The sequence below is a fragment of the Orycteropus afer genome, unplaced genomic scaffold (assembly GCF_000298275.1).
Source record: "Orycteropus afer afer isolate SDZICR_OR568_19922 unplaced genomic scaffold, OryAfe1.0 scaffold00196, whole genome shotgun sequence".
Taxonomy (NCBI): domain Eukaryota; kingdom Metazoa; phylum Chordata; class Mammalia; order Tubulidentata; family Orycteropodidae; genus Orycteropus; species Orycteropus afer.
This window is the reverse complement of record NW_006921783.1, coordinates 6,348,254-6,374,803: the sequence shown is the minus strand read 5'-3', so window position 1 is coordinate 6,374,803 and position 26,550 is coordinate 6,348,254. Positions and strand designations below refer to the sequence as shown.

Here is a 26,550-nt window from a genome sequence, read left to right as displayed (position 1 = left end):
CCTGCTCGGGACCCATGCCCATTATGCAGGCACCGGTGTCAGTCTCTTAGGAATAGCCATAGAAAGGTGCTTGCTGTCACCACTTCCAACAGAAGGAGACAGCATTGGCTATTGACCCCATTTGCCACATACACAGACTGAGACTCAGATTGGATAGATGTTCTGCCCACTGACCCACAGCTGAGAAACATCTGAGCTGAAATTTACACCTAACTTCTGAAGTCATTGAAGCTGAGCAAGCAAGGAGCTTAAGGGCCTATATTAAGGCCCACTTCCCTACTCCAGCCGTCCTTTGCTGGGCACCTGCTGTGTGTCAGGCTCTGTGCCGGCTCCAGAAGCCAGAGACTCAGATCCAGCCCTTGGCCTGTAGGCATTCACCAGCTAAAATCACTAAACTTAAAAGTTGACAGTAGTGTGAAATTTTAGAATGGAATGGTTGCCATCCCCAGCTGTGTGACTTCGGGCACATTTCTTACTGCCTGTGAGCCTCCTCTTTGAGGGGAGTAAATCCCTGTCCCTTAGGGCCATTGTGTTGACTGGATAAAGTGGCTATTCTAATAGAGGAAGTGCTCGACAAATGCACTTCAAAGCCGAAGCAGCCTCCGGTCCAGTGGCTCTCACCTGGGGGCATTTGGAAATATGGGGGGAGCAGTTTTGCTCTAAAGGTGACTGGAGGTTCTGCTGGCAATTACTTCCCGGCATGTAAAAATATTCTGTAATGTGTAGACAGTCCTGCACAATAAAGAATTGTCCCACCAAATGCCAGAAGCATCTCCACTGAGATACTGTTGTCTAGTCTCACCCCTTGAGGATTAGGAAAATTGAGACTTTGAGGAAAATTGAGGCTATGGAATTGTGTAGGAAAACTGGGCCTCCAAACGAAGTCCAGTGCCCCTTGCACTGTACCCTGCAGTCTGCCGTGGTTGGAGTCAGACATGGTCGAAAGTCAAGCTGTAGTCAAGAAATAACCATCCTCACTGGCAGGGTGGTAGGAAAAAATGGAAAAGGAAGGATGAGGAGGTTTTGGATAAATGGAGAGAAGAATTCTGGGGAAGGGACGGTATTCCAAGTGCAGCAACAGCTTCAGCAAGTCACAGAGGTGGAAACATGGAGGGCACATCTGGGGATAAGCCAGCCACACTAAGTCCACCTCTTGTCCCCACAGTCCAGGTGGAGGCCATAGAAGGCCCAGGGCAAGCGGGAGCAGCAATGGTTAGTCCTGACGGTGGCTGAGCCCCCAGCCCCTGGAATATGCAGCCCGGGGGGGCCCCAGGCAGCGGCGAGGACGCGGCGGCGGAGTGGGACGGGAGGCATGGTCTCCACCTACCGGGTGGCCGTGCTGGGGGCGCGAGGCGTGGGCAAGAGTGCCATCGTGCGCCAGTTCCTGTACAACGAGTTCAGCGAGGCCTGTGTGCCCACCACCACCCGCCGCCTCTACCTGCCTGCTGTCGTCATGAACGGCCACGTGCACGACCTCCAGATCCTCGACTTCCCGCCCATCAGCGCCTTCCCTGTCAACACATTGCAGGTAGGAGGGCCCTTGGGGGTTGGGGAGAGGGGCTGACTCTAACCTACTCTGGGCTCTGGTCCTGTTGGTAGGGCCCACTGCTGGCTTTGACAGCTCCACACGTTACCCTGGGCCCCTCTGCTTAGAGCTCTACCAGGAATCCATTAATTCATCTGTTGGTTCATTCAGCAAATATTTGATGAACATTTAGTGTATGCCAGGCCCTGTGGTGGGCACCGGGGGTGGGAGTTGTAGGATGATGAGCAAGATAGATGTGGAATTTGCTCTCAAGGAATTCATGGATCAGTGAGAAAAGACAGGCAGTTCTATAGTGTGATAAATGCCATTCCACTTTTGGAGGGGATGCAGTAAGTAAGGCAGCCCCAAAGGGGCATCTAACCCACTCAGCCAGGTTGGGAGGGGGATGTCACAGAAGACTTCTGAAGGAGGTGATCCTTGAGTAGGATTTAGGCAGGTAAGGGGTGGCAGAGAGCAGGGCAAAGGAACACTGGGTGCCTGCTGTTATCCTGGGCGCTGCCTAACGTGGCCTGGGATGCTCACGCTGCAGTGTCTATGCTGAGACTGCAGGAGCAAAGGCCAGGACCTAGGAAAGCTGTGTTCTCTGAGGCCTTGGAAACCCCAGTCAGCTCTTGCCCAAGGTGATGCTTTCCTCATGGGTGATGCTCTGCCACCTGACCTCAGAGCCTGGCTGCTGGGCACCCTTCCTGCAGGGATAGGACTCAAGTATGCCTGCTGGAGCCAGGTCCCCCTTCCTTGTCTCTGCCTCTGGCTTGAGTAGGGTTGGGGTGCAAGGGGCAGCTGAGTTCAAAGACATGTTTGCTCACTGATGGAGGCCTCTGACCAGAGTGTGCAGAATGGCAGGGAGGGATCTGCACAGAGTAGAAACCAGAATGCGGCGGCCAGCTTAGCCACTTGTAACTGAGCAGATGCAGTAGTCTCTTGGGATGGGACCAGAGGCTGAAGAGGAGGTGCTCAGCATTCAGCATTGCTTCACTAACACTGAGCAGGAGGGCCCAACCTGCCAGAGACCCTTGTCTCTCCTGTCCTGGGTGCCAGGCGTCAGCAATGAGGATAAAAGCCTGAGCCATACATCCAGACCTGGAGTGGTAGGAATGAGCCAGGTAGGGTAGCAGGCTGGGACCAGGATCTTCTGGTCTCCCCTAAAGAAGACTATAAAAGGTAGCCTGAGTGGACACTCAACACTTGCTCCAAGCCTCGCCCTGCGCTTTATTTTTTCACATTTAATTGTGTATGTTATTTATTTATTTACGATTTGGGTAAAAGTTTATGGAGTAAATTAGTTTCTCATTCAACAATTTATAAACATTTAGTTTATAATTCGTTGCAATCCCCTCTATGTGACAGCACACTTCCCACTTCCTCCCTGGGCTCCCCGTTTCCATTCCTCCTCCTTTGGCCTCTTCCTGCCTTCTGGGCTTTGTTTGGGGGCAAATGCTGCCCTTTTGGTCCCCTGTGGTTGATTGTTCTAAGGAGTATGTTCCTCCCTGGTGTTGTTCCTCACTTTATAGGCCTCTCTGTTCTTTGGCTGAAAGGTGATCCCCTGGGGTGGGTTTATTTCTAGGCTTGAAGGGTGTCTCAGGGCCATAGTCTCAGGAGTTCCACCAGTGTCTGTCAGATCAGTAAGTCTGGTCTCTGTTACGGTTTTGAATTTTGTTCTACATTTTCCTCCCACTCTGTCCCAGGCCTTATCTATTGTGATCCCAGTCAGAGCAGCTGGTAGTGGTAGCCAGGCACCATCTGGTTCTTCTGGTCACAGGGTAGCGGAGGCTGTGGTTCATGTGGTCCATTAGTCCCTTGGACCAATTGTTTCTTTGAGTCTTTGATTTTCTTCACTTTGCTCCAGAGGAGGAAGACCAGTAATTGCATCTTAGAGTGTGTATATGTGTGTGTATGTGTGTGTAATTTAATTTTAATTTTGGAATAGGAAGTCATAATAGAAAAGACCAAACTATAAAAAAATGTACAGCCAGAGAAATCACAGTCCCATCTCTACCCCTCCTTCACCCTAATTCCCCTCCCCCCCTTTCCACTAGCTTCTCACAGCTACACTATATTGAATTGAGTAGATAGATGTCCCATAGAATCCTCTCTTGTTGGGCAAGTGGGTTGTTTCTAGTGTTTTGCTTTTGCAAACAGTGCCGCAATGACTGTTTATACATAAGGCATGTTGTACACAGGTGTGTGTATCTCAGTGGTAGATTCCTGGAAGTAGCATTGCTGGGTCAAAAGGTAAATGCTACTGGAGTTTGGAAGTCGTCCCTAGATGCTCCTCTGCAGAAAATGCATATTTTGTGCTTTTGCAAGAGGTGTATGTGAGCGCCTGTTTCCCTAAAGCCTCACCAACAGAGGGTGTTGTCAAACTTTTGGATCTTTGACATTGTGATAAATGAGATATGATATCCTCAGTGTAGTTTGTTTTTACAGCTCTTAGGAGTTAAGTGGAGCATCTTTTTGTGTGTTGAAGGGCCTTTGTGTTTCTGTTTCTGAGAACTTTTACTGTCCTTTGCCCATTTTCCTACTGGATTGTTGGCTTTGATTGACCCGAAGTTTTAGACCCTCCAGGATGTCCAAGACTTCCTTCCTGTACACAGGTAAGGGACTCTGAGCAGAGAAATACTGAGAAGGGACTCTGGAAGACCCAAAGACCAAATATCAACCCCAAGAATCTTGATGGACACCATTGGAAAATAAAATTAAAAAACACTCTTGCCCAGTGTCAGATGCGATTCAGCCCGGGGGGTGGCATGACCTGGGTCTGAGCCTCATCTGTCTCTTCTCCAGCCCCGTCTCTCCCATCACAGAAGGAAGCTGAGATGAGGGGGCGTGTGTGGCCCACTGAAGGCATCACCAGCAAATACACGGTTGAGACCCAGTGCCCAGGCTTCCCTGAGGCCCTCGTCCCCTGCATCCCTGGAACTGCATTCACTGCTCCTTATCGACACAGCCCTACGATGTGCTTTTACAATTTGGGACCCTACACACAGCAAGCTAGAAGGGAAGCAGAGCTTTCTTGGTCCCCTCTCTTGAATTAAGGGGTGAAAGGGCAGCCCAACCAATCAGGAGCCTTCCTCATCTCCCTTTTAGGAGCTCTCAGAGAAGAGTGGGTGGGAGGCAGCCTAGAAATCCCCTCGGGTAGGCAGCATGTTGAGGGGAGAAGTGGAGCTGTCACCCTCCTAGGCTGGCAGCTGTTCCCCAGCAGTGAGTCTGCAGAGGGTGGGAGCCTCTCTGCACCTGGTCCCTCAACCTTCCCACCCCGCTCCTTGTGTGGGATGAGGGAGGAATGGCACACACAGGCAGTCCTGGTTGGCAAGAGGTCACTGTGTCCAGGAGAATGCAGTTTTCCTGCCTGAGAAGCCAGTTAATGGTTTCCTGTGGTTTTAGATTTGTCCTCAGCATCCTCCCCCTGCACCAAAAATTAAAACCTCAGCACAAAGAAAAGATGCCACATCATCTCCCTGGGGAAATCCACTGCAGCATCTTCAAAGCCTCGGAGTTGAGAAGTGCTTTTCTGGAGTCAGACTTAACTCCCCGCCACTGCCACCAGAGTCTTCCTTTTTTTCCTTCTTTGAGGTAGAGAACCAGCTGTAGTCCTAATTCATGCCTAGTCCCTGCCCAGCTCAACTCATAAGCTGGACAGGAGACATGCTTAATCTCCTTCTAGCTTTGTGCTTGGGCCCTCAAGGGAGAAGACTCTTCACCCTTGAAGTCCTCTGCCCCCCCCCCCAAACTTCAGAAAGCCCCTTCTTTTCCACAGCGGCTCCCTGAAAGAGCTCTCGCAGTTGCATCTGCTGGCAGGTTAACTAGCTAATTAATCTCTTAAAGAACTGAGTCTTCAGCACAATCAGCCTTTCTGGGGGCCTATTCATCTTGAAAGGGGTCCTAGTGGCACAGTGGGTAAGGGCTTGGCTGCTAACTGGAAGGTCAACAGCTTGAACCCACCAGCCTCTCCATGGGTGTAAGACGTGGCAGTCTGCTCCCATAAAGATTGACAGCGTTGGAAACCCTAAGGGGCTGTTCTGCTCTGCCCTGTAGAGTCACTATGGGTCAGAGTAGACCAGAGTGCAGTGAGTTGGGTTTTTTGTTTGTCTGTTTCATTCATCTTGAGCTACAGCCTCTCCCTGAGAAGCTGCCACAAGCATTCAGGAAATTATATCCTCTGAAGCCCCCCTGGGGTCCTGCTCTACATCTCCCATTTTGTATCCAGTCCCAATCTTTTCCCCCTCAGGTCTTCTCCTCCTCATCCTGGAGGGCAGGGTGGAGTATGCAGGTCAAACAGAACCTCAGGTAGCCATCTAAGTAAGGGTTACCAGTACCAGTTCCATTGATCACAGCCTGTGTGAGGTGGGGTTCAGGACCATGGAGAGCTCACCAGCCCAGCTAGTGGGCCGACCCAGGGATTTGATTAAGGAGTTAAGGTAGGGCAGGGAGAAGAGGGGCATGTCAAAATGAGGAAGGCCCTGGCCCTCCCAGGAGTTTACAGCATGCTGGAGATGGAAGCAACTCTAATCAGACTTTGCTCCAAGCTTACCTTGCTCTACCTAACTTCCAGCCTCAACTAGATAGTCTGTGTTCTAAAGGGCTCTTAGAACACAGAAGATAAAAGGAAGGGGGAGAAATGAGGAAGACTTTTTAGAGTAGGTGGCACTTGAACTGAGGTTTGGAACATAGACAGGATTTCAATAGGGCTGACACTAGTTCAGGACTAGCTCTCAGAGGCACCTAATCAATGTACTTGTTGAACAAAAGACAGGATGGATAGATGAAGGGACAAAACATGACAAGTCAGGTTTCAGCTCCAGATGTGCACAGAATGGGGCAGCGCAGCCCAGACACTGGGACCTGCCGTACCCTGGCTTGGGAGCGAGGGAGCTGCAGCGCTAAGCGGCTCCATTCTGCCCTGGGCTTGGCCTCCTGGGGATGAGTAGGTGTATGGAAGGCTTGGGTTGCAGGAGCAGGTGAGAGTGCCACCCCTCAGGGGCTGGGGGGGCTGGGTATGAGGGGAGCCTTCATGGCTGCTCTGACCCTGGCACTGGTGGGGGGGGGGTTGTTGCAGGAGTGGGCAGACGCCTGCTGCAGGGGACTCCGGAGTGTCCATGCCTACATACTGGTCTACGATATCTGCTGCTTTGACAGCTTTGAGTACGTCAAGACCATCCGCCAGCAGATCCTGGAGACGAGGTGAGGGGCCGGGGCACGGTCCATTGCCGCCTCTGTGCATGCCCCACAGGAAAAGGAGGCAGTGGGAGGACATGGGTGAAGGAGCAAAGGCCACTCAGCTATATGACTTTAGGCCATGTAACATTTAAACCTCAGTTTTCTAACCTGTAGAATGGGGATAACAATAGTGCCCAAGTTGTGAGTCATTTGGGCGAATTAGAGAATATTATGTACCTCAGGGCTTAGCGCTGGGTCTATGGGAGTATTATTATTGGCCAGGCATCCTGCCCTTTCTGGGTCCGGTGGCTGTGAGGCTGGAGCAGTTCTGAGGTCCCCGCCCTACCTCGCAGGGTGATTGGCACCTCGGAGACGCCCATCATCATCGTGGGCAACAAGCGGGACCTGCAGCGCGGACGCGTGATCCCGCGCTGGAACGTGTCGCACTTGGTGCGCAAGACCTGGAAGTGCGGCTACGTGGAGTGCTCGGCCAAGTACAACTGGCACATCCTGCTGCTCTTCAGCGAGCTGCTCAAGAGCGTCGGCTGCGCCCGCTGCAAACACGTGCACGCCGCCCTGCGCTTCCAGGGTGCGCTGCGCCGCAACCGCTGCGCCATCATGTGACGGCGCGCCCGCCCCGCCCGCCCGCTAGGGCGCCCCCTGCTGCCGTAGGCGCTGGCTGAGGCAGAGGGCAGGGCCATGCTGGGGACGCACCCCAGAACAAGCCTGGCGGGGCGGCCTCTCCACGGGACTGCAGGGCTTGGGCGGGGCGGGGGCAGATGAGAACTCTGAAGGTCCCTGCCTGAACCGCCCCCCACAGCCACGCACCTCTGGGTGAGAGGCACAGGGTGAAAGGGAGCCTCGCCATTACTGCCCAGTCCTCCCCTCTCCCCCATTCTTATTACTGGGATGGCTGCTTCAATGCCACAGTCAGTACAGTACCCGACCCTGCTCCAGGGGGCGCCACAGCCCTTTGGGATGGTGGTGAGTGTGTGAAATTGAGAATGGGGATGGGGAGGTGCTGCCTGGGCCGGGCCCTGCGCGTCTTCTCCAGAGTGTGTCTGCCCCCATGTCTTCCTTTCCTGTGTCTGTCTTCCCAAATGTCTGTCCTTAGCTGTCTGGTCGACCCCCCAGTCCCCCTCCACGCCCCCAGCTCCGCTCACAGGGCTCTCTCATTTCATCCATCCCCCTGTCGCAGATCCTGGCAGCTTCTTTGGGGGGCCAGGCCATCTGACCATCAGCACCACCGGTATAGGGCAGAGAGATGCGGGTGGCCCAGGGACCACAATCAAGGGGTCGGAGGGTTGAGGTCCCAAATCAGTCAGGGGGAGAAGGCTGAGCTCTCCCCCTCCCAGGGAGACCTCCCCGCCCAGCAGCCCCCAGAGACACAACAACCTACCTTCCAGCCTTAACTCGATGGTCCGTCCCTGCCGGGTGCCCCTCACCTCCTCCCTGCCCCCAAAACCAGGTTACCCCTGGGTTAAAACTTTATTTTCTTGAGTGTGGAGAGGAAATCTCTCAGAAGATAGATTTCTTCCCATGATATCAGGCTCCAACCCTCCATTCCCTCCTGCTTTGAGTGGTCTGCCAGATTGGAGGATGTGGGGGGCTGGTGGTGGGCAGGGTGGTGCCCAGGGGGGTCAGATTGTATCGGTGAAGACTCCATCTCCCCATCCCACCCCAATCTAACAGCCCCGGATTCTGCCTGCCTCAAATCTCAGATGACCCTGGTAATCTACAGAGAAGCAGAGCCAGGAAAAAAATTAGAGGACCCCATGCTTTGGGGAGATAAGCCCGCATCCCCACCCGTGGATGGGGGCCCTCAGGCCTTGCCCTTCTGTCTGGGATCTGACACCCCCTTTGTCCCACACCAGTTGGCCCTATGCCCTTGCTCACTCCGCCCCATTTTCGCCGGCTGCCTGGCCGGGTTTCTACCTCTCGTCACCGGAGCTGATCACTGTCAGTTTTGTACCGATTTAGAAATAATAATAATGATGGTACTAGGAACGGCCTGAGGGAGTGCTGGGGGACTTGGAGGGAGGGAGAAGCGGTGCCCTGTCCCCTGTCCCCTGGCCAAGGGACGACTCCTCAAGGCTGAGCCCTTAGCCCTGGTCTGGTGGGAGGACAGCAGAGTCCCTTGGTAGAGGGGCAGATAGAAGAGCTCAGCCTCCACTTGGCTGAGGCCGCGGCACATGGGCCAGGAGATCAGGTAGCCCAGAGCGGTGATAGAGAGGAGTCCGGGGAGGGGTCGTGCGTGGGGAATTTACCACTAAGATGCAATGTGGGAGGGAACTGACCCTCTGGCTTCCCTGGCTGATCCTCACTCCCCCCACGCATGGGAGTGGCACTGCCCTAGAGCTCCCGGGTCCTGGTCCCTGCTCTATTGCATGACTTTGGGCAAGTAACCTGCCCTCTGTGAGCCTCCCTCTGAAGCAGAGGAAACGGCTCCCCTTCCCCACACCTCTGAGTGGCTGGGAGGGTGAAAAAGAGGGCCTGTCTCCTATTGTCCCCTGCATCCGTGCCCCCTGGTTCACCAGGGGGACCGATGAGGGATGGCAGCTTCTTGCCTGCCTCATCACCCCCAGCTCAGAGGCACCTGGGAGGGTGGGGGGCCCAGGCTTCTGGCTGCCCCTGTGGGAGCCCTTGGAATGTATTGCCTGACCAACCCCCCACACACACACACACCCCCGCTTCACCCCAGGTCTTTGATTTTGGACCCCTCCACCCCCATTCTGAGTCTCTGTTCCCCCCACCCCCCACCCAGGGTTTCCCACTACAGGGTCTGGAAGTGTGTGTGATGCCCATCGCGCTGTGATCAGAAGTCAGATTAAAAATCAGGGAGTGTTTTCCCTCCTTTCTGTACCAAGTTATCTGCTCTTTTCCTGATGGTGGGAGGGGAAGATGTTCCTCCAGGACCTGCCTACTGAGCTCCCCCATGGAGGGAGGGAGACGGAGGAGGAGCTGGCCCCGAGTCCCAAAACCCAGGCCAGCCAGGAGAACTATGAGGAAGAGTCTGGGGCACAAGACTTACCTCCTCCCGTTAATTAAAACCATGGAGGGGTGGTAACTTCTCTCGAAGTGGTAACTTTCTCTGGAAAACTTTCACAACTGGATCCGTCCCAGCTTTGCTTCCTCAGTCTTCTCCTTTCCATTTACAGCTGAGCCTTTGAGTCTCTTGGTCCTAACTTCATGGATGTACATGTGTTGGGAATGTTCTCACCCATCCTGCTTGACGCTGAGTGGCTCCAAACTCAGAGCAGAGCTTTGAAGTCCTTGGCAAGGATGGCCTGAGGGACTGTATGGTGGGACCATCCTTATCCCTGCCCGTGTGCTGATTCACCAGTCACTTCTAGGAAAGATGGGTTGTCTACCAAGGTTGGCTGAGTGATGAGAGAGGAAGTGTCTCTCCAACCTCAACTCCATCTCCCTCGTCCCTTTCCCCTCCAGTAGGGTAACATCTGAAACTACACCTTCCTGTACCACCACATCCTATAGTGAGGGACTCAAGAAGTTGGGGGCTCAAGGAAACCCACGTTTTTAATAGGAGTTGTGGAAACTGGAGTATGTATGGCCAGAGGCCAGGAGACAAGTTTGCCTTGGGGGAGGGAGTGAAGAAAGATCTAGGGTGGCCCCACCACTCCTAGCCTAACGAGTTGGAGTGAGGTGATGGTTTTCTTTGCTCAACTCAACAGACTGTATTTGTCTTCTGACCCCCTCTTGGCCAAGGTGCTGTATTGTGGTGAGGGACCTTCCCATCTGTTCATGCTGCTGGGAGTCTGATGGAAATGTGGGCATCCTTTGAGTTTCCCTCTGTCTCCACACCCACAGCTCTGGGACAAGAAAGCCCCTCCTTATTAGACCCAGGTCTCCTCCTCAAGCAGGCTGGGGGTTTGGTCAAGCTGCTGAGGCCTCTGGTCTTCAGGTGGTGGAGGCCTGCTCTGTAATATGGTGGCTGACACTTTCTTCTCCTTTCCTTCCTCCTCCTTTTTCCCCTCAAAGTCCCCATCCACTGCGGGTGCCTCCCCTCCTTTGCTGCCCAGTGTTGCCCTTGACACCCTGCACCTAGTGGGTGCCCTGGCTGGACCCAGGCAGAGGTAAGCCAGTGGCTTAGGGATACGTGAAGGCTGCTTCTCAGGCCTGTGGTCCCTCCGGGGGCGGATTCTGGGCCTCAGCTTCAGCTTGTAAATGGATGGGACCCTCTGGGGCTTCCGGAGTGTTCTCTTGCCCTTGCTTGGACATGCCTTGGTTTTGTCAGAATTGAGGTCCAAAGGCAAAGGTGTGGGGACCTCCAGGCTAGCAGATACAGTAGAGGCTGAGCAGTCCTGCCCTCCTTGAGGAGGTACCTTCCTGGTGGTGCTTTTGTCGCTCAGGGTTGCTTTATTCCTTGGCCCAGTCTCTCTGACGCCCAGCTTCTCTTTTGGGTTTTCTGGGTCTGGGGTAACAGCTGGCTTATGAGATTCTGGAGGGGCTGACCCCCAGGCTCCCAGGTCTACTTTAAGGAGGGGTGGGGGGCCCTGAGCCAGTTCTTGAAGGACTTTGTCATAAAGACCCCCAGGTTCTGGCCAGTGCCTACCCTGTCTGGGGACATAGACACCACTGCGAGGGATGGCCCCTGACCCTGTGCCCCGGGGACGGGCACCCTGTGCCTCTGGAAGCTTCACATTGGCCAGAATCTCCTCTTCGAGGCTATGGTGGGTGGCTTGCTCCTCGGTCCTGCCCAGGGGCAGAGGCACGTGCCTCCCCTCCTGCTCCTGGGGGCTCAGTCCCTGGCCCTCTGCGGTAACTTGGATGTCTGGCTTCTGGTCCCCCTGTGCCCTCTTCACAGAGCAGTTCCCACATCTGGACCCAGCCAGGTGTCTGTCACCAACCACGGCCCTTAGTGAGCTGGGGCCTCTCTCCAGTTCCGTCATGGAAGCTCCACTTGTAGTACCTGGCAAGCCTCTTCCTGGAGTCGGGGGGCGGGCAGGGGACAGCCGGACGGGGATCTTGGTGGGTGCTTTAGTAGAGGGTGGAGAACAGATGGCTGCTGACTCCCTGAGCTGGAGGGAAGTACCCTCATCCTCACCCCACGGTGGCTGCCCAAGGCTCAGGCTCTTGACTGGGCTGGAGGAATGAGCCAGGGGAGATGGTCCTCTCGCTGGTGTCCCTTTGGTGGTCACCTCAGGGACTCGGAGTCTCTGGGGGATGGGGGCCCTTCCATAGGTTCCCTGGCTGGCTGTTTCTTCATAGACCCAACAGGTGGAAGTCCTTCCCCTGAGGAGTTCAGAGGGGTGTCTGTCCTCCCTCTTCCCTGAGGACGTGCACTGTGGGTCTCGCCCCCTATGGGTAGATGAGGACTGGGGGCTGGGTGGACTGTCCCCAGCTGACAGCTGCCTCCGAGATGGGGTGAGTGACCTCTCCTGGCACCTGAGAGGGAGAATCATAAGGTCCAAAAGGGACACTCATAAGGCCAATTGGGTCACCTAGTCCAGTCCCCTGACTCTAGAAAGGGATGATCCTTCTCCAGGCAGAACACCTTTCACCCCTAACAAAGGAGATACACCCCTTCCATCCATGACTGCTCAAGTGTTCCTTATATCAGCCCCCTCTGCTGCAGATAGAAGGAGGCCTGGTCTGGGCCCAGGGCACCTGCAGATCCCACAGCCAGAGGCCACTAGTCTCGGGTGTGGGGGGACTCCTAGACTCTGCTCTACCACAAAAGAGACAAATAACCCTGGATAAATCCTGTTTCCTGGGCCCCAGCCTCCTCATCTGTGAAATGGGGGTGAATATGAAGTAACTAGATGATCACAAAGGTGCCTGGTGCCTTTTTGGTTCGAACACCTGAGGTCTTGTTGTAGGAGCTGGTGAAGCACACAGCTGTGAGCCCTGATCCCTTTCATCGTGGGGTGGGCTGGGGTGGCCTGTGAGAATGTAGACACCAAAGGAGAAAGAGGCCATGCCTGTACCTCATGGGTGGTGCCATCTCTCTGAGGAACCCCATCCCTGCTCCCCGTTCACAGCGGGAACTGGGGGAGGAGGAGGTTGGAGGCTTCAGCTTGTGGCCTGAAGAAGTGTATGTCTTCCAGTCCACGGGGGGCAGCGGGCTCTGGGAGCGGCTGATGGTCATCGTGGGCTGGGGGTGCGAGGGTCCATCCAGCACCCTCACTTCATGCTGCACCGATGGGGCTGGGGGCTTCGGGAAGCTGCCTGGCTTGTGTGCTATCAACACAGACCCCAGAGGGAGGAGAAGAGGGAAGGTTAAATATCCCGGTGATAAGCCCCACTGTCCTCTCCCATGACATCCCACACCCTTCCTCCCACAGTAAAGACAGTGGGACCTACAGTGGCAGTGGCAGAATTTCCTACAGGAAGGACTTAGGGAACATCATTTGGCCAGAAGATGGGACTGGGGGACTTGTTTTAAAGCTAAGTTTGTATTGCCAATCTACTACTTTCACTTAGATTGCAAGTTTCTTTGGGGTGGCAAGAGATGCTGATGGAGATTATAGAAGAACTAAAGAAAGACTCCGTCCATGGTGGACCCCAAGAACCAGACTGCAGCTCTTCAGAGGCACCTTGACCAAATGCATGTGTCTGGCGCCACCTTGTGTCTATAAGAGATACTGCACCATGACTGCCCAGCTTTCCTTCACCTAAGGCTGAGGAGAGTGCCTCCTATGGGACCTTCCTGTCTTCAACCACTCCCCACCCCTGCACACTTCTTGCCCTCATTTCCTATCTTTTCATCTCTCTGGGAAAAACCTCTCCTAGAGTTAAGGTTCACCAGTGTCCTACCGAAGATAAGCTTTCCCCTTGGAACTTGGAGATCAGACCTATCTCTGGCTCCTGCTTCCAGCCTCCCTACCCAGAGTTACCCTTCTCCAACCACAAGGGAGGGAATCGCTGGAGACTCACAGAGGGATGTGCACCGGCAGGGGTCATGTTTGTCCAGGTAGTGACCAAGTGTGTCCCAGCCACCACCCACACGGACCATCACGTGGTTTCGAAGGATCTGCAGGAGTTAAGGGTAAGGTTGAGGACAAGGTGGAGGGTTTCCCCTCTTTCTAGGCCACCTTGCAGGCTTCCATACCCACCATGAGATATGCCCATCCTTTCACCTGACCATTTGCGCCCTTGTGTAGAGATGTAGCTTGGAAAGCACATGTTTTGCAGCCTCTAGCTCCTCCATGTCTGGCACCTGGTGGTGTATATTGTCAGGAGTAGAGAAACAAACAGACAGAAGTTGCCCTACACCTGGGCAAACTAAACCAAGCCAAACTCACTGTCTTTGAGTCAGATCCGACTCATAGCAACCCCTCCTTGGGTTTCAGAGGTGGTATCACTAAGGAAGTAGATTGTCCAGTCTTTCTTCCAAGGAGTGGCTGGTGGGTTTGAACTGCCAGCCTTCTGGTTAGCAGTCAAATGCCTTTGGCACTGTGCCACCAGAGCTCCTACACCTGGGCAAGGGATCTCACAAGCACAGTGTAACCAGTCCCAGAGGACTCCCTCTCTCTCTTCCTTGTGAAGGGGTTTGCACCAGCATATGCTTTATTAGAAATGGGTCCTAGTCTTGGTGGCACAGTGGTTAAGGCATTCAACCACTGTTCCACCAAGTTGAATTAACCAAAAAAGGTCGGCAGTCTGCTCTGTGGCAGAGCGATAAGGCAGTCTGCTTCCATAAACATTCACAACCTTGAAAACTCTAGGGGCAGTTCTACTCTGTCCATGAAAAAAAAAAAAAAAAAAACCTCATTGCTGTCCAGTCGATCTGACTCATAACGACCCCTCCTTGGGTCGCTCCGGAAGTAGATTGCCCAGTCTTCCTTCTGAGGAGTGGCTGGTGGGTCACTATGAGTTAGAATCCACTCAATGGCAGTGGGTTTGATTTGGTTTTGCCTCTGTGACTTGTGTGAAAGAACCCACCTCCAATATCCACCAACCACACCCCTCTGCAAAAGGTCACATAATCTCCCCAGGCTTGGTGGGGCCACAATTCCTTACTCTTACTTGCTTACAGGGCTGTTGCCCCAGGGACTGGGTGAGGACCCAGAGAGCTGGTTCTGCCTCAGGTGTGGCATGTGCCCAAGGAAAGGGCTCAGACATGCCCCTGAGCTGCTGGCCACACCCCTGGGTACAGACCACCCTGACGGTATTGGGTGTGGGGAAGTAGGAGGCCCATTGCAAAACTGTAGACCTATTCACTCTGTGGAATGTACCACGCCACGCATGTCGTGAGGGGCAGGCTATGGGATCTGTGTGACTGGGGCCATGTGCTGAACATAAATTTGGGGCTCTCAGGCCCCTTGTTCTGATCAAGCCTGTGGGAGGGATGGAGGAGATGGAAAAGTGAAAGTACCCTTCTCTTCACCCTCTTCTGCCTGGAAACATTTTGATTAGGCTAAAGTGGAAACAGAAGAGAGGTGGTGGTTCTGACTGCCCTGATGGGAGAAGATAGGCTTGCCTCTTGGAAGAAGAGAGCCCCAAGGCTTAGTAATTTGGGATGAATGCAAACTTCCTGTCCTTGCTCCCAGGCTTGGGCCAGGCCGGTGGAAAGAAGCCCTATTCTGTTGACTGTAGGAATCTTTCTACCCCCAGCTCAGGACTTACCCGGATGAAGATGAGGGTGTTAGAGTTTCCCACACGGTACTTCCCCTCAGACACCTTGACCATGGAGAACTGAACTGGGCATGTGCAGTGGCTCACTAGACTCTGCACCTGCCAGGAGAAGGCAGCAGGCTCAGCTTCCTCTCTGCTCAGACTGCAAGTTCCCTCCCACGCTGGTCAAGCACCATGGGGGGTTTCCTCCCGTCTGCCCCCCCACACACACACCTGCCCCAAGGCTTCCACCAACTTCAGCACTGGGGACTGAGAAAAGGGAGAGAGAACAAGACCTTTAGTGGTCACCTATTGCCCAGCACCCTCATGGATCAGCTGAAGGGGGGAGTGGACTGCAGTGGACTGGAGTGGACTGGAGTGGACTGGAGTGGTGGACGTGCAGTCTGACAGGTTTGGGTCGGAGTCCTGACTCCACTGCATCGTATGCCTTGGACAGATTAAGAAACCTCCCTGAGCTCCATTTTCCTTGGTGGTGAAAACGGGCTAAGAGTTCACTCTTAAGGAGCCCTGCTCGGTGCCACACTGTTTAAGCACTCACATGCGTTGGCAGCCAGAGATTAGTGCTGTTACTATCCTCACTTCACAAAAGAAGAAACCAAGGTAGAGAGTGGTCAAGTAATTTGCCCAAAGTCACACAGCTACAAAGCAGGGGAACTAAGCCTTGAATTTAGACCCCCTAGACTTTTGAATAAAATCGCTTCTCCCAGCCCATGCACAAGGCTATGGTGTGAGTTGTACGAGAGATGTGTAGAGTGCTGGGTTTGTCATAAAAACAGTAGGTGGCATAACCACGACTACGTGGGATGGGGGTTGAGGCTCAGAGTGGAACGTGATTACAGAAAACCACACAGCGAATTCGTGTCAGAGCTGGGACTGCGCTCCACACGACGGTGACTCAGAGGGGGCTGGAGTCAGAAGAGGGAGAGGAGGGCAGGGCGAAGGAGCCGGGGGCTGGGGGCAATGTCCGGAGCCGCTCACCACTTGGTCCAGGTTGCGGAAGTGGCACGCCCGGCGCGTGGGCGGCGCTGGCGGCGGCGGGTCCGGTGGGGGCAGGGCCAGCTCCCGCCGCAGCTCCTCCTCGATCTCCTCCTCCAGTTGCACCAAGGTGGGCGCCGCGACACCGAAGCGCCAGGCCCGGCGGCCCACCTCCAGCAAGCACAGCACCACGTTCTTCACGTTCTTGCGCAGCACCAGGTCCTCGGTCTCGAACATCAGCACCTCTGTGGGACGGGGGAGGAGGCAGTGTGAGCCCCCTGCTGGCCTCCCGGGAATGGGGTGACAGGATGCTAGCAGCCTACAGCAGCTGGGACACTCGGTGACTCAGCACTTATTGGGACTGAGGCCGGGGGAGGGACGCCGTGGAGATCTGGGATGGGGATGACGGGGCATAGGAGTGGTTTGGCCCCAGTATCTCGGGGCCTAGTTAGCCTCCAGGCAGGGTTCTGGCAGCATTGCACAGACACTGGGTGCAGTCAAGGTGGCCTGTGTAACTGAAGAGGTAGGAGTTGACACAGGCAAAGCAAAGGAACCTGGAGCCTGGCTGTGGGCCCGAAGCAAGAGAATGTTTAACTCCATCTTGTCCTCCCCACCCCGCTTGCCAGGATGGGTCTGGAAGCAGGAAGTACTTTGTTCCCATGTGGCTCACCTCCAATATCCACCAGGCATCTCAAACTCCTCCCCAGCCAGACCCTGGAGCCCAACTGCCAGGGTCAGAGTCCCGAGTCTCCCGCCTACTAGCTGTGTGGGTCATTCTGTGAATCAGTTTCCTCTCCTGTAAAATGGAGGTGTGGTCTTCGTGGGGTTGTTGTGAGGATTTGAGGTGCTAATAGCATCTGCAGAACAGTGCCTAGCTGTGGTGAGTGCTTAGTAAAATGTTAGCTTCTAAACCTGCTCCTCCAGACATTGGTGGTTCAGTGGTGGAATTCTTGCCTTCCGTGTGGGAGACCCGGGTTCAGTTCCTGGCCAGTACACCTCAGGCGCAGCCACTACTTGTCTGTTACTTATGCTGCTATGGGGCTGAACAGGCTTCCGCAGGGCTCCCAGACTAAGACTAGGAAGAAAGGCCTGGTGATCTGCTTCCCAAAACCACAGTGGTCCGACCCATAACCAGCCACGAGGATAATACAGGATCAGGCACATTGTGCGTGGCATGCCCTTGTGTCAGAGGCCCACTCAACAGCAGCTAAAAACATCAACACACCTTGCCCTCACTGCCCCACCACCACCCACCAGAAGGATGATGCAATATCCCACCTCATCCCATTCTTGAGTCAAAGCCAAGGAAAGGAGGGATCCTGAGTCCTACAAGCCGCAGCATGACTGGGCCCCTCTCCAATATCCTAGCTGGCTCCTCCCCTGCCCTTTTTGCATCCCACCGCTACCCCATGCCTTCACAATGCTCTGCCCTGCTTCTCCCAGGCATCCAAACACAACGCCCATTTGGTGCCTTTGCCCCTGCTGTCACTCAGCCTAGAATCTGCTTTCCCCAAAACTTCTATTTATTCTTCAAGACACTGTGCAGCCTTTCTCAGCCTCTAGTTGCACGGCCTCAGGGGGCTTTTCTGCCTCTGGCCCCCCAACACACGCACACCCCTACTTGAGCCCGTGCCACGTGGGGCTGTCATTTACAGATCTACACATCCATCACTCTTCCTAGACTGTGAACTCCTTGGGCCCTGGGTCTCATTCTTCTTGGTCCTTAATGCCCAGCATGATGCTCAGCACAAAGGAGATGCTCAATAGATGTTTTTTTTTTTTTTTTAATAACTTAATCTACCAGTACATTTATTTATTGAGGGTTTAGTGTGAGATGGGGAAACAGGCATGAAAAGAAATGATGAGTTGGCTCAAGGAGGATCTGGAAGGAGGATCCAGGATGTCCCCACAAGGTAAGGCCCCAGGGGGAGAAGGGAGGAGTATAAGCCGGTTACCTTGGATGCCCATCTCCTTTCGACACCACTGGATGAAGTTGGACACATTGTCCCGTGCCTGGAAGGTACCCGGCTGAGCGGCCCCATTGCAGGAAACTCCTTCCTGGGGCACGGGAATCCTTTGGGCTTGGGCAGGGGCCTCAGCCAGGAAGGCCAAGGCCGCCTCGGTGATGGCATTGGCGTGGCGGCACAGCACCAGGCCCGTCTCCAGCACCTGTAGGAAGCTGGCTCCGTCTATGTCCAGTCCGTAGAGATCCCGCAGCCACTCGGCCAGGTCTTCCTTCATGGCCTCCAGGTAATGCTCGCTGGACTTAAAGGGCCGGATGCTTTGTATAGGAGGTCCCAGGGTCTCAGGCCTCCTCCTGAGCCCCCTGGGCTGGAACATGGCTGCACGCTCCACGGTCAGCAGGGGCGGATGGGGACAACTCCTCTCCCCACTGCTGGCCTTCACTCTGGCCACCTGCTGGGTCTTGTCCCTGTCCTCCCTGGCTCAGGAGTTCCTCTTCTACCCTCCTGAAACCCAGGATTTCTGGCTCTGCTCCTTGCCCCTAACCTCAGCCACTGGGCCAGGCCCAGCCCTCAACCCCCCACATTCCTCGGTGCCTGCCAGAACTTTCTCGGCCGGGTGGTCCTGCACAGACCGTATTCTCTGGCTGCCCAGTCCACATGAAGTTCACCATCTGCCAGAACGATAGAGGAGGACGCGCCTCACTCCCTGCCAGGGCTGGACAGGTCACACAGCCTGCCGCCCACCCCCCACTGGCCGGGAACCGGGTGTGACTGTCTGTCTCTCTGCTCTGCTTTCCTTTCCTCTCCTTGGAGACAGCGGCTGCTACAAACACTCCCTGTTAACCCTCCCCAGTAGGCAGGCAGGCAGGCAGGCAGGGACTGCCCTGCAGAGCCCGCCCAGGAGCAGATGAGCTGGGAGGAAAAAACTGGAGCTGGCTTCTCTCACCAGGTTGATGGGGTGGGGACTCCTGGGGAAGGGGGAGTAAAGCCAGGGCAGGAGTTGCTGTGCCCTCTGGTGTCTGGTGAATAGAGTGGGATGGGGATGAAAGGAACACAGTCCAAAGGCTTGCATCCCAAACCTTATACCTAAGTCCCTGCATAAATTTCATATCCTACCTAGCCTCTCTGTGCCTTAGCTTCCTCAACTATTAAATGGGAATAATAATGTCTACCTCACTGGGTGTGCTGTGAGGAATAAAGGAATGATGTATATAAGGAATGATACACACACATGCACAGACACACAGGCACACGCAATGATTCTTCCAGCAGCCCTGGCTGTGTTCACAGTCCCCTTTGGGGCATCCAACCATGCGATTCTTCTAGAGTCAGTTGTCAAGCACAGTACCTCCCCCCAATGTTAGATTACTCAATAAGCAAGATAAACACGGGCTTACTTGTACTTATTTACTAATCTGTAGTGAATAATTTCACATTTTTTTTCACCACATCAAAGATTCTGCTTTTAGGTATGGCTGGCATCTGTCTTTCTCCCAATCCCACAGCACCTTCCTATAGAATCAAAGCCTCTTTTCAAATTTACAATATCAGACAGGCATAGAGTATCTAGTAAGCAAGGTAAGTTACTAATCTGTAGTGAACAATTTCACATGGGTTTCACTGGGCCTTCACGGCCACAATGATTCATTAATTAACAAACATTTCTTGAGCACATACTATGTGCCAGGCACTATTTTAGGCCTGAGGATACGGCAATGAACAAAAAAGACCAAGTCCCTGGAAGTTCCTTACATTTTAATGGGTGAGAGGTGACAGATAATAAATACATCTATAGTAAATCAGATGGTGATAACCACCAGCGGGAAACATACAGAAATGTAAAGGAGATGGACAGTGTGCAGTATTTTATAAGGTGCCTGAGAACACTTCACGATAAGGAGATATTTGAGCAGAAACTTGAAAGATGTGATGAAGCAAGCCCTGAGGAGACCTGGGGGAGGAGTGGTTGGCAGTGGGAGTAGCCAGTGCAAAATCCCTGACTGCAGGAGCATGCTTGGCATATTCCAAGAATAGCAGAGAGGATTCAAGGCAGAGAGGCAATGGAGGTCCAGGTAACACAGGGCCTTGCAGGTGACTAAGGCCTTTGGCTTTTTTTCTGAGGGAAATGAAAACAATGCACTGGAGCATCTTGAGTAGAGAAGTGACATGCTCTAATTATGTTTTAACAGGGCCACTCTGCTGCGTAGAGAGAGGACTGCAAGGGTAGGGTGTGCAAAAAGGACATGGAGATGGCATCTTCTGACCTCCTTTAACTTCACAAGAGGGAGACAGAATCACCATCAGCAGCTCAGGGCTTATTCCCATGAGGCCAGACATGCTACCACCCTCCAGCCTTTTTACCAACTCTGACACCAATGGTCACTCACACAGCACTCACTACTTCTCTGCTGGGTTTGATAATTCATTCCGATGGCCACACAGAATTCACAGACAATACTCATGTTTATGGGGTTTATTAGGGAAGTAACAGGCTACAAGTCAGGTTCAGGAACACACTCAGCATCCACTTCTGCCATCAGGACAGTCTCCCTTCTTCTATGCCTTCAGGCACACCTCTCTGGCCCTTGACCTCTCGCCCGCCCTCTGCCCTGCTCGGGAAAGTATTAGAAAGCTCTTTTAGTTCTGCCACTCCACCAGCAAGTCCCCTGGCCGAAGGCACTCAGCTTTCTCACTCCATGAACCGACAGGGCCACCGCTCTGTCTCTTGGCTCTAGGTTCCTCTGCCGCCGTCTCTCAGTCAGGCATCTCTGCCAGGCTTCTCTGCCAAGGAGGTCCAGCGCAGGGATCTCGGGTCCAAGGACTCACTCCATTCACCTCCGGCTCTTCCCTCTTGATAGCAGTGAGATTCCCCTCCTCTGCTTCTAGGAGGGCTCATTTTAAGCCCAGCAGCCTGGCAAAACTAACCAGTCTTTGCATTAAAGTTCCATATACCTCATTTGGATGGTGCCACCCAATAATCTGGTGGGAGTTACAAAGACCATGACTAGAAAAGCCATGCTAAGTAATGCACTGCACCCCAGGGTAGAATCAAGGGGAACAGTTAGGTTATTGCAGTTACCCAGGCAAAAGTTGATGGTGACTTAGACCAGGATGGTGATAAAGAGTCACATTCTATGTATCTCTCAAAGAGTTAAAAGAATTGTCTCAAACATGGTTTCTGGACCTCAGCATTACTGACATTTTGGGACAGATAATTCTCTGTTGCCGGGGGCTGTCTTTGTCATTGTAGGATGTTTAGCAGTAACCCCTGCCTCTGCCTACTAGATGCTAATAGCACCAACCCCAAGCAGTGACAGCCAAAATGCCTCTAGACTTTGTCAAATATCCCCAGAGAGGGCAGCAAGGAGAACTGCCCCTGGTTGAGAACCACTGCTGTAGGAGCATGTGAGTCGAGCTTGTCCAGTCCTTCCCTGAGGTCTTTGCATTGGAACTTACCAGGGCAGGTTCTTTTCCCTCTCCAATGATTAAGCTTAGGGATGTGAGTCTGGAGGCTTGTTCCCACTACAAGGAAAAAGCCTTTCTGTAACAAACAAGAATGTAGCTGGCACACAAAGAAAACAAAGGAGAGAGGCCCCTGAGGATGCTGGAACCTTTGGGTTCTGCTGTGTTAGGCCAGCCATACGTCTGCCTCTATCAGCTAGGGTTAAGTGAAGAATTGACATACACATAGTAAATGGAGAATTGAGGTAGGTATCCCGTTAATTCTGAAGAGGAGATGTATTTCATTTGGAAGATATAATGAAATAAATAGAATTTGAGCTGGGCCTTAATGATGAAATGGAAAATTGTACGTTCACACTTTTACTAGGTTAGAGAACATCTTAATCAAACCTTAATCAATAGGAAGACACAGATGGACCACTGACAGCATCCTTTTATTAAGCTAATTTGAGTTGGTTTGCTATCAGTTGCATCTAAAATGAATTTGTAAGAAAAAAATAGAGATATCGTCTCCCTACTGCTCCTACAGATTTTACCTGTAACCTATAAAGGACAGCGAGGACCTCTGGTAGCATAGTGCCTAAGGCACTTGACTGATAACCAGAAGGCTGGCGGTTCAAACCCACCAGCCACTCCTCAGAAGGAAGGTTGGGCAATCTACTTGCGTACTGATACTGCCTTGGAAACCCAAGGAGGGGTTGCTATGAGTCAGGTCCGAGTCAATAGCACATAGCATCAACAACAATGACATAAAGGACAGTGGTTAAAGGAATTGGCTGCTAATGGAAAGGTCACAGGTTCCACTCCACTAGCTAGTGTGCAGGAGAAAGTTGTGGCAGTCTGCTCTCCTAAAAATTTCCAGCCTTGAAAACCCTATGGGCAAGATCTACTCTGTGCTATAGGGTTGACATGAGCTGAAATTTACTAGATGGCCGTGGGTTTAGGTTTATTTTTAATTATTATTATTTTTAACATATTTTATGATTCAGCTTCTAAGCCCCCAGGCTTGTTAGGAAAGGGCTTGTTAGGAAAGTTCCCCACCAGGGAGGCTCGCTCCTCCTTTGGGGATCCTTCATCTTTTTAAATGTGTTAATTTAACACTATACATTTCTCTCAACACTGCCTTCACTGCATCTTGTTTTGTTACGTTGCAGTTTCATTTTCATTTGTTTTCCAAGTCTTCTCTGATTTCTCTCTTGACTGGTTGTTTAATAGTGTATCGCTTGATTTCCACATACTTGCGTAGTTTTCAGTTTTCCTTCTGTTAATAAGTTCTAGTTCATTTCATTCTGTCTTCTGTCGTTACATAAGATACTTTGTATGATATCAACCTTTTAAAATTTGAGATTTTTTTCTGTGACTTAAGAAACTCTGGTGGCCTAATGGGTAAGGCATTTGGCCCCATCCAGAAGGTCAACGGTTCAAATCCACCAGCTGCTCTGCGGGAGGAAGATGAACTAGTCTACTGCGGAAACATTTGCAGACTCGGCAACCCAATGGGGGTCGCTAAGAGTCGGAATCAACTAGATGGCGGTGGGTTTTTTTGTGACGTAGCGTACATATGGTCGCTTGTCTTCTATAGCCTCCCGCGGTGGCAGCCCTGACACGTGGGCAGGCTGCCACCTGCTCTGGGCTCCTAGTCCTCCAGGGACCGCAGCCCTGTGGCACCGACCGCGTCCACATCCCTCTCTGCTCCGACTCGGACTCGGGGCGGCCCGCTCTCCTACCCGCGTCTGGACAGACCTCTCCTCGCCCGCGGCTACCGCCGCCGCGGCCTCGGCCCCGTTAGAAAAGTGGGGAGGCGGCGGGAAACCCCCCGGGGCACCCCTCGGCGGGCTGCTCGGCTCCCGGGGGAGGCTGAGTTGCCACCGCCAGCCCTCAGCGTCCGGACGACCGGGCGGGATCGCGGGCCCTGCAGCCGTCGGCGCCGCCCCAGCGAGCAAGGCCCTAGGCGTCGCCGCGCGGGGTCCCATCCACGTCTTCGTCGCGGCTTCCGGCCTTGCTGGGTGAGGCCCGGTGCATCTGCGACAGGAGGGCCACGAGTGGCGCCTTCGGTCGGTGCAGCCCTCGGCTGCAGGCAGCGGCCCGGAGCCGGGAGAAGACTGCAAGGCCGCCACGCCCAAGGGAAGGAAACCGAAAGAGACCCCGCCCTCGCCGCCGCCCGCCGCGCCCTGTGACAGCCTCGTCTGGCAGCAGCGGATTACCCGAAAAGCAAAGGCAGCAGGGGCTTAATTTAGTACTTGTTGGTGAATAGGCCCACAGTGCTCTTATTAGTTTCGCATGAAACCCACGTAGAATTGTTCACTACAGATTCGTAAGTAAGCACAAGTAAACCCGTGCTTACCTTGCTTATTGAATAATCGTCCCTGCAGCCCCTACCACTTTGCTCACTGCAGCACTCATGGCATTACGGTAAATACATGTTTCTGCAGCTCATCACACCTGAGACCTGACCCCAGCACTCACTCATTTTTGAAATGTACGGAAGCCAAAATGACTTTCACTCACTGGGGAGTCTGAACTGCTCTTTTTTGCTGGCTCCCCGACCCGGGCCCCACTCCAGACTCAAACAACTACCTACCGTTAACAGGGCCACTCTAGCATCTTCCTATGCCTCCACCCTAGAAATGAAGAGCACTTACTGAGTGAACACGCACCGGGTAGCAGCGCTTGCCATCATCTCGTTCGCTCCTTCAGCCAGCTCGAAGGAAACAGGTTCAGTGACATTAGAAAACTCTTCTTCAGTCGTTGGCTCTACTTTTAGAAAATGTAGTGCAGGGATTTCCACGGAGCATCAGGATGTCTTCCAAGAAGTCAGCGGAAAGACTTATAAGCTGTTCTGTAGAAGAATATGTATGAGGCCTGCAATTATCAGATCAATTCAGAGTTGAAATGCATCTCTCTCTCTCTCTCTCTCTCTCTCTCTCACACACACACACACACACACAAAAAAAAACTCCAAAAAAGTGAACAGAAAAATGATTCATACAACTTTTAAAATAAGGTGCTTTTTTTTTTTTTAAATCAAATAGTATCTGTGAGGTATATTTAGGGGCTATAAATAAGGTATAAAGAACAAAAGCATGGACATCTGTGTACCCCTTACACAGTTACAGAATGTTAGCAATATAGAAATCCCGTGTACTGCTCCCCAATCCTATCCCATTCCTTCCCCCGTCAGAGGTAAAATACCACATCCAAACTTGCATTTATCATTCCCTTGTTACTCTTCATAGCTTTATAACATACAACAAGAGGTTTGTTTTTGTACATTGCAAACTATAGTATATATAAATGGAATCATACTTATGGTGGTATGGGATAATTTGTTGTGCACTTTTACAACTGCCAAAATTCATCAAATTGTACACTTCAAACGTGTCGTTTAATGTATGTCAATTACACCTCACTACCGTTGTTAGGCATCCCTGCGTACCAAAAAACGGTTAAGTGCACCCGGAGGACGGTTGGTTAAAGTAAATCCCGGAGGCATCTCAGATGACAACCCTGGTGACCTGCTTCCGAAAACAGCCTTGAAAACACTATGGAGCAGTTCTTTTCTGTCACATGGGGTCACCAAGCGTTTTTTTTTTAAGCAAAAACATTTCTAAAAAACTAGACCGCAGGCTCTGTCAAATGGTCACCTTCCGCAGCAGGTGCGGTTTCTGGGCCAAGTCTGGTGCATCCTAATAACTTGGACGCCAAGAACATCACCCTTGATGCAAGGACCGAACCGGAGACTCCTGCGACACGCGCCTCCTTCCCCCGTCCCCTCCTTGGTTCGGCCTCTGGAAGGCGCCAGAGGGATGGTCCCTGTGGACCCCCATCCCCACCCTCTCCGCACTCTTCTCTGCTGCCCGACTGCGGAGGTTGGTGCCCATTTTCCAGGCGAGCGGGGACTGGGCCGCTCGTCTTTCGCTCCCTCATAACTGGTTTATGTCCTGCGAAAAAAGCCATTGGAGCCGGATCTCGACTGACCATCCCAGGTGGCTCCCAGGTGCTCCTTACACCACGAGAGACGCGTGTTCGAATCTGCCTCTCGCAAAAGAGCCCGCTCCTCTCTTGCCCTACTAGCTGCTCTCACCCTTCGGCTCCCCGTTCCTGGAGACAACTGCACCTTTAAGTAAGGACAGCAGTGTGGTTCCCGCAAAGCGAGTAAAGCTAGCAGCGTCAAGGTGGGGTCACCTCGCCAGAAGCCTGGCACGTTTTCGTTGGTATGGGTGAAATGAATGACAATTCCACTAAAGGCTTGGAGTTGCTTAGCGCGCCCGCGGACACTTCCTGGAGCGGAGGAACGACCAGCAGATTGGCCAAAACCCAGGTCCCGGAGATTCCGGCCTCATGGCCGCGCTGAGAGCTCCCATCCAGCAGCGTCCGGCGCGGGAAGGTCCAGAGCGCAGGACACAGAGGGCGGGAACGTGGAGAAGGACCTCATCGCTCTCCTGGGGCGGGGGCGGGAGCGAACAGATGGGGATGGGCCCCAGATTGGGCCTAGCCTGGTCTATTTTTCGTTTTTCTTAAGTGACCTTTATTCTTTTTGTGAAAGAATTTACAAAATACGAGTACGCAAAAAAGAAACGAGAACTCTTCAGTCAGATAGGGCACGAGGGCTTTTTAATTCCAGGCGGCTGGAGAAAGAGGCCCAGCAGCAGGGCGGCGTCACTATTGGCCCGCGCGCCGTCCGTCAAGGGCGCGCCCGCCCCGATCCGGCGCGGGGCGGACGCTCGGAAGTGGGAAGCACGTCGAGGCAAGGTGCTGCAAGGCAACGGCTTGCAAGAGTACCGTTAGGTAAATTCCTCTGACTTCTTTGTCCAGGCCCTTGAACCTCAGCTTCTTACCCCTCAGGCT

General features: G+C 53.2%; 2 protein-coding genes across 2 annotated transcripts; one reads left to right on the top strand and one right to left on the bottom strand.

The window, feature by feature from the left end:
• The first annotated feature begins 1,312 nt into the window (after nucleotides 1-1,312).
• Nucleotides 1,313-7,327, top strand: RASL10B (RAS like family 10 member B). Its single transcript, XM_007947915.2, has 3 exons — nucleotides 1,313-1,528; nucleotides 6,603-6,727; nucleotides 7,057-7,327. The coding sequence occupies exons 1-3, from the start codon at nucleotides 1,313-1,315 to the stop codon at nucleotides 7,325-7,327; spliced, it is 612 nt and encodes a 203-aa protein (XP_007946106.1).
• A 3,230-nt stretch (nucleotides 7,328-10,557) lies between these two features.
• GAS2L2 (growth arrest specific 2 like 2) lies at nucleotides 10,558-18,616 on the bottom strand. The gene is made up of 6 exons (XM_007947914.1): nucleotides 18,232-18,616; nucleotides 16,280-16,521; nucleotides 15,293-15,400; nucleotides 13,601-13,697; nucleotides 12,652-12,904; nucleotides 10,558-12,109 (listed from the first exon to the last, which is right to left on the bottom strand). The coding sequence occupies exons 1-6, from the start codon at nucleotides 18,614-18,616 to the stop codon at nucleotides 10,558-10,560; spliced, it is 2,637 nt and encodes an 878-aa protein (XP_007946105.1).
• Between the last annotated feature and the right edge of the window lie 7,934 nt (nucleotides 18,617-26,550).